Here is an 8,267-nt window from a genome sequence, read left to right as displayed (position 1 = left end):
CTGTAATATGTCTATGTTTGCATTCTACTCTCCCTTGTTGTTGGTGAGTGTGTGGACAAGGATGCCTAGATTTTGAAGGGGTTTTTGGAAAGAGCGAAATTCACCACCCCAATCTGTTTGGAAGTTCTTTATATGAAGATCAAATTATTTTTCAACCATTGTTTTGAACTGAAGAAAAATAGGAAGAGCTTCTCCCTTGCTGCGTAAAGGATATATCCAGGAATATTTGGTAAAATCATCTACAAAAAGAATGTAATAATGATATCCTTCAAGAGAGGGGTGGGGAGCTGGACCCCAAAGATCCGAATGAACCAACTCTAATGGTTTGACAGATTTCAATGTTGAACTCGGAAAATGCATTAAATGATTCTTGCCATATTGACATGCATCACAGAATTGGATAGAAGATTTTAAACATGAAACATTGATTTTATTTAATACTTTGGACAGAATTACAAATGAAGGATGTCCAAGTCGGTTGTGCCATAAGGCAGCAACACGAGAGGACGGATTACAGGATGAAGTTGAAGAAAAATTACAAGATATTGATGTATTTGTGGCAGGGGTATAGGTCTGTGATGTTGATGTATCACTTAGGTATGCTTGAGGAGAATGATGTGAGGAAACAAAGGGATGTTACAGCTGATACAGTCCATGTCTAAGTATTCCCTGAAGTATTACCTGTTTCGAAGCAAGATCCTTAACAAAGCATACGTTAGGTGTGAATTCAATGGTTACATCATTGTCCAAAGTAAATTTAGAAATGCTGAGAAGATTTTTCTTGATTTCTGGCACATGTAGTATATTCTTTAGATGCAAATGTCTGTTTCAGTGGGAATAAACGAATCACCTATATTGTGAATAGAGAGTTTGGAACCATTACCTACTACCAGTTTGTCCTTTCCTTTGTAGCTGGTTGGTGTAGTGAGATTGGTTGCTTCAGAGGATATGTGATGTGATGCTCCACTGTCCATGTACCAGTGTGGATCGGCAATAGCAGCAGGGGTGGCAAGCAATGCTTGAGGAGAAGTGTTTGTAGTCTGTGTTTCAGTGCCAGGATTTGATGCTTCACCCTGATAGCTGAGATCAAAACGGTGATAGCATTTCAGTGCAGTATGGCCGGGTTTGCTACAGGCCTGACAGATTGGTCTGTTGTTGGAGGTGTAGTATGCACGACCACCATTGGTACGACCCCTACAGCCACAATTTTGAGTGCCTCCACGTCCACGACTCCCTGAGTAAGAGTTATTGTAGAACGGATTTCCAAATCTTTTGTTGGAAGAGGCATAGTTTGCCAATGGATTGTGAAGATCCACGGTTGCAGCAGCTCATGGATATCATCTTCTGATAAATGCCTAACAGGATATGACAGTATGAATAACAATGACATAAATTAAAAAAATTAATGGATTAATATATCATGAAGAATAGACTAACGAATAAGAAAATTAAAGAAAGAGAGAAAAAGAAACTTGTCTGTGAATTTCACTTATTATATTTGCAATAGCAGAATGAAAGAAACAATGTGTGCACATATTCCATGTACCACCAATTAACAACTTCATGTGGATATATAATTATTATGGTTATAAAGCAATAACCACGGATAGTGCGTAACAACCAATATAACCATGGCTATAATTATTATGGAAGAACCTTTGTTGAATGTCTTTCCATGTGTTTCATACCAACCGACCATCGGATTTGATGGAAAGTAACAACAAATAATTAAAATCTAATAATGAATAACTTTGAAAAATAACACAATTAAATCGAGTAATATAGTAAATTATATAATTTTTCTATAACACAAAATTGCATCAGTTGCAAAAAAATAATAATAATAACGATTGAAAGTTTATATATTTATCTACGTATCTAACTGATTAATTTATCTGCTAAAAATTTAGGGGGTGTTTGACATTTTAACTAAAAAATTGTTTTTTGTTTTTAAAAACTAAAAACAGTTTTTTGAAAACAAGTGGGGGTGTTTGACATTGTTTTCAGAAAATAATTTTTAAAAACAAAATTACAAAAAACAGAAAATTTTGAGAACAATAAAAAGTTGTTTTCTGTTGTTCTCAAATTTTCTCACTTCTTATTTTTCATCATTTTTTCTTTCAAATTATTTTATCTCATTATTTATTACAAACTTTTAAAATATTTTTCTCTTTGTAAATATATTTGTTAATTTTTTATTTAAGATCTAAAAAAATAAAATTAAAAAATTGTTTTTAGAAAACATTAACCAAACATCTCTTGTTTTTTGAAAACTACAAAAGCAGTTTTCTGTTCTCATTTCTGAGAACACAATTTTGAAAACAAAAAACAGAAAACAATACCAAACAGACCCTTACTAATTTATCCGAAAAAAAACCAACTCTAGCTAAGTCTCTAATAGTTGTCTTAATTGTTAAAATTAAAATAAGTATATACAAATTAAACTAAGAGATCTTATCTACAGTGAATTATTGAATGAATAGATAACTGTAGAAAAATAACATTAATTTATTAAATTTTTATCAATTAGTTTTCAAAAAATTTAAAATTTTATTTTTTAGCTTTATAATTTTAATGATTTTTTTTTATTTTAGGTTAGAATACAATTTAATTATTTTGGGATAATCGAAAGCTATCTGAGTATCTGGATAAACTTTGGCTAGAAACCTATGGCCGCACAAAAACAAAAATGGTAAGGATTTTTGTTGTCAAAAATTTTATTCGATATTTGAGTATTACATTTTGCACTTTATTTTAGAAATTTTGCCACAAATAAAAAAAAAAATAATAATGAAGAAAAAAAAGAGAAAACGACAAAAAAAAAATTGTAAGCAAAGCTTAACAAAGTAGTAGAAAGATAAAAATAACAATGTAAGAAAAAAAAATGAAAAATGTATGAAAGAAAAAGCAGAACTGTACTAAACAAAAAAAAAATCAGTTTCTGTTTTAAAAAAATACATGGCCTATAAAAACCACCTAATAAGAAACATGTGATAATATTTAAAAACTAGCTATCTCAATTGAAGTAAGTAGGTTAAAAGTAAGTAGGTAAAAAGTTCAAGTTTTGGACGTGTTTCAATTTTTGTGCTTGCAATCGTTATATTTTTATATTTTCATCGGAACAAAAAATAAAATTATGTATGTATGTATGCATATATTGAATGGCTGACAAATATCACACCTACCACCAATAATCTATGTGAAAATATAAACTCGACACTAATACAGAAACTTTTATCATAATTCGTCCAAATTAATTAGCTTACCTTTCAGTGACATTATTTTATCATAACAGAGCCCTTACTCGCAAAGTATGATGATATTGATATTTGATGCACTTTGCTTAATAGTATGGTGAAACATTAGAGCATCTGGAGTGCCAAAAAGGTAGTGCATTATTATATTTAGCACATTTTAGTAAAATTATCACTCTAATAATATTTTAAAAAGTGTGTTAAATTTGATACATGTTAAAAGTTGTACTAAATTTGACACAAGATATAACATATGCCTAATTTGGCACAACAATTAATATCGCTTTTTTATTTACTTTATTGTCACTAATTTATTAATTAACAATTAATAACTATTTTTTTTTACAATAAAAAAAATTTAAAAATAATTATTTTTTGCATATTATCAATAAATATTAGATAAATTGTCGACTTTTTTTTAGTTAATTTACATCTTGTAGTCATTGGAGTATACAAATATCGAGTCAGATTTTTTTGTTTTACCAAATATAGCATTGAAGATGGTCTTATTAAACAATAAACACTTGTTATAATGGGATATCGTACAATAATATAAAGTCCATATTACAAACAAGTACATTTCTTTCTTTCTTTTTTTATTTTTTTTTATAAACAAACAGGTATATTTCAACACATTGGGGTATTTGAAAACTTGATCAAGAATATCAGAAATTAAATAAATAGCATAAACAGTTGTGAATTTTTTTTTTTAGCAAATAAACAGCTGTTAATTATTACAATAATTAATTGATATATACCCTCACAAAATGTTTTAATTGATATACTTCTAAATAAGATTGTTTCTCTTTAGAGGAGTCACTATAACTGCTGGAAATTAATAATAAAAGCTTGCTAATGAAAGTACATGAATTGTATGATAATATATATAACTATTATATTTTTATCATCACATTATATACAATAAACGATCGATCCAAACTATCCACCCTGTCTTTAGACTGGCGGATAGGATCTGGTAATATATCTTTATATATATATAAAAGTTGTAATTGCACAATATTGCTAGTAGCTAGCAGCATATATACACCAAAACAACCAAGAAAAGTAAGTCAGAAGATTTGTTCAGATCGGGAGACAATATGAAAGTTGAAGTTGTGGTAATATCTAATGAGATTATCAAGCCCTCGTCTCCAACCCCTGATCATTTTCGTCGTTATCAACTATCTTTTCTTGATCAATTATCTGCCAAAATATACAATCCTTTCGTCTTGTTCTATGAAATAGAAGATCATTATGGGTCCAAGGTCAACGAAATATCAAACAAGATTAAGAACTCTTTATCTGAGGTCTTAACTCTTTATTACCCTCTAGCCGGGCGAGTCAAGAACGACCGATTCGTTGATTGTAATGACGATGGAGTTTTCTTCTCAGTAGCCCGAGTCAAATCTCCGTGCCATCTTTCCCAAGCCATAAAGGATCCCCTCCCGAGTGAACTCGACAACTTCCTTCCATTCAAAATCAATGAACTCACTGAATTCGCCATAGATGTCCAACTAAATGTCTTCGAAAGCGGTGGAATTGCTCTTGGCTTATGCACTTCACATCAGATTGTCGATGCTCTGTCTTCCATTATGTTCATCAAAACTTGGGTCGCCATCGCTCGTGGAGAAGCCGATCATATATCTCATCCCGAATTTGTTTCAGCAAAGCTTTTTCCACCGTTGGACGACCCCAAGTTTGATAGTGCAATCCCGCCCAAAGTCATATCAAAGAGGTTTGTGTTTGAAGGCTCTACGATCGAGGCGATTAGGTCAAATTATGAGAAAAAAACATGCTTGGAGGGTGACAGACGACCCTCTCGAGTTGAGGCCTTATCTGCTTTCATATGGAGTCGTTTCGTGGTGGCAACCAGTTACAACGATGAAAATTCTGACAAAACTGAGAAAGTTTACGTGGTGACTCATGTAGTGAATCTTCGTCCGAAGTTAGATCCTCCGCTACCCCAACAATCTTTATTTGGAAATATTTATCGGTACATGTACGCTTATTTCCCTTCTACCATCTTAAGTTCTTATGAGAAAGATGACTACGGTTATGTGGCAATGAAGGAGATAAGGGCGGGGTTAGAAAAAATGGACATGGATTATCTGAGAAAGGTTCAAGAAGGAGACGATGTGAAAACAAAACTCTTTAACAAATACAAAGAAGAATTATCGATGAAAGGTGGAGAGTTAATTTCGTTTGGTTTCACAAGTTTATGTAGGTTTCCTCTTTATGATGCTGACTTTGGTTGGGGGAAGCCAACTTGGGTGAGCGCAACCTCTTTGGTTTACGAAAATCTTGTGGCTTTCATGGACACTAAAACGGGGAATGGAATCGAAGCATATGTTTCAATGAAGGAAGAGAACATGGCGAAGCTTGCAGATGATACGGAGTTCCTTAAAGCCGTTTCTCAACTTTGATTATTGTAAACTGAACTATTAGGGTTTGAGTGTGATGAAGATGAACTATACTACGTGGTATAATATTAATATGTTACGTTTTGGATGAAAAATGGTTTGTTATTATTAAGGATATATCAGCTGACGATGACAGTTGTGATTAGGCACGTCATTAGTTTATTTTTCTGTTGTATTTTTCAGTCCACTTGTTTCTTTTTCTGTTAGGTTGTTAAAACCTAATCTGTTGTAGCACTTGTTTGTACTCCTCTTATAAAAACCAAATACAATTAAGAGGCTCATTGATTTTTTGAGCTTTCTTTTTCAGTCCACTTGTTTCTTTTTCTGTTAGGTTGTTAAAACCTTTTCTGTTGAAACACTTGTTTGTACTCCTCTTATAAATACCAAATACAATTCAGAGGCTCATTGATCATTTGAGCTTTCTTTTTCTCTCATTTACAATAGAAAATACTTTTCTTTTTCTTTCTCTGTTTCATTTTAGTTTGCTCAACTTTCTTTTTCCTAAGTTTGTATCAGGCTAGCCATCATGGCTGCATCGACTACATCGTCTTCGACCCCTGCCATCGCGGTTCCCTCCACCATGCTCCTCCCTCCTCTGCAATTGGATCGGAACAACTATTTTTTCTGGAAATCTCAAGTTCTTCTAACGATTAGGGCTCATGATCTCGAAGGATACATTCTTGGTATGACTGCCCGTCCTCCTGGTCAAATTCGTTAGTCTATTTCCTCGACGACCATGGTTAGTAACCCTGCCCTTTCTTCTTGGCTTCATCTTGATAATTTTCTTCTTTCTTGGCTTATGTCCTCAATCTTTGAGCCGATGATTGGTCATGTGATAAATTGTACGACTTCCACCGAGATTTGGAGCACCTTGGAGCAACTCTTCAGTACCCGTTCGAAGGCTTGACTGATCCATCTCATACATCTTCTACAAAGTACCAAGAAAGCCTCCATGACAATTGATGATTACATGCTCAAAATGAAGAGCTATGCTGATGGATCACGGGCTGTTGGCAACAACATCTCAAAGGATCAATTTGTCCTCTACATTCTTGCTGGAGTTGGGCCAGAATATGAATCTATAGTAGTCAATCTCACCTCCAAAGACAATGTCACTCTCCAAGAAGTTCAATTCATGTTACAAAAGCATGAGATGCGTCTAGAGCTGTCCTATGCTACCACTGTTCTCGATCTAGTTGGTCCCACCGCCAATTTTGCACAAGCTAAGAAGCCCTATAATGGACCACAGTACCCTAATGGGCATCCAAGAAATTTCAACAACAACTACAGGGGCTGGGGATACAATTTATACTTTCAGAAATTGGTATTTCTCTGCCTACTAAACTAGTTATTTGGTGTGATAACCAAGGTGCCCAAATGCTTGCCTCTAACCCGATGTTTCACTCAAGGACAAAACACATTGAAGTTGATATTCACTATGTCCGTGACTTAGTGACTAAGAACAAGTTATTTGTGAGCTACATCCCTACTGAGTTACAGCATGCTAATCTCTTCACTAAACCTCTTACCTTACCAAAGTTTTGGTTTCTTTGTAACAAGCTATGTTTGGAGGATCTCCAATCTAGTTTGAGGGGGATATTAAGGATATACCAGCTGATGATGAAAACTGTGATTAGGCATGTCACTACAAGAATTTTATTATTTAATTACATTAGATGATAACACGTTTTAAAAAACGTTACCAGATTATATTAAAAAATAAACATTTTATTAATTATTTAGTACTATTGCTTGATATTAAAAAAAAGATTAAAAAAATACACAATACCACACAGAATCCATACAATTTTAACGTGTTCTTTCACACACACTCTCTCTCTCTCTCTCTCATTTCTCCTCATCCCCGATTGTCTCTTCCATTTCTCCAATCACTCTCATGGATTTCTAGCAATCATTCTTGTGATCTCAAGCACTCATCAACATCGACATGGATAGGTACTTCTACAACTTCATTTTTCTCTCTTCATCCATCTTTTCCTCCAATTATAAACCTAATCCTCACTCTAGGTTTTTAATGCAATTTAATTTTGTGTTTTTTCATCATTGATTTAATTATTCATCAACTATATTTTCCCATTGTTAATCAATTTGATATAATAATGATCTCTATTTAGATCTGGTGTGTTTTTGGATAGGAAGATATGTTTACTTATAAGTTAAACTCATATATATATATATATATATATATATAGAAAGAGATAGAAAGAATGAATATATATAGGACAAATCTGGTCTTGTTTGCTGTTTTGAAGTATATATTACAAAGCTTTAAATAATGCATTAAAAGTGTTTGACAGAATGCTTCACTGAGACATATGAGTAATTGTTTGTAAATAAGTAAATGAGATTCTTGGCCTTGACTTTCTTTCTTTTTCTACACTTCTTTTATGGTTAATGTATGTCTACCTGATTGACTTTTATATATATATATAAATTTCATATTAGTGTTCTCTTTTCAAGTCATTGTGTGGTATCGAATACTTACCACAATAAGAAAAAAAGGCTTCCACTTCGGTTTTCGCTAAAATTCGCAACTGCAGTAGTTCGGAGCGAAGTAAAAAGTAGTTAAAAT

At 32.9% G+C, this 8,267-nt stretch overlaps 1 protein-coding gene across 1 annotated transcript; it reads left to right on the top strand.

Moving 5' to 3' along the window:
- Positions 1 to 4,354: 4,354 nt before the first annotated feature.
- LOC133823778 (stemmadenine O-acetyltransferase-like) lies at positions 4,355 to 5,677 on the top strand. The gene has a single exon (XM_062256628.1). The coding sequence runs from the start codon at positions 4,355 to 4,357 to the stop codon at positions 5,675 to 5,677; it is 1,323 nt and encodes a 440-aa protein (XP_062112612.1).
- The last annotated feature ends 2,590 nt before the right edge of the window (positions 5,678 to 8,267 follow it).

Source organism: Humulus lupulus, chromosome 3, assembly GCF_963169125.1.
Source record: "Humulus lupulus chromosome 3, drHumLupu1.1, whole genome shotgun sequence".
NCBI lineage: Eukaryota > Viridiplantae > Streptophyta > Magnoliopsida > Rosales > Cannabaceae > Humulus > Humulus lupulus.
The sequence above is the reverse complement of the archived record's forward strand: the minus strand, read 5'-3'. Positions and strand labels throughout refer to the sequence as shown.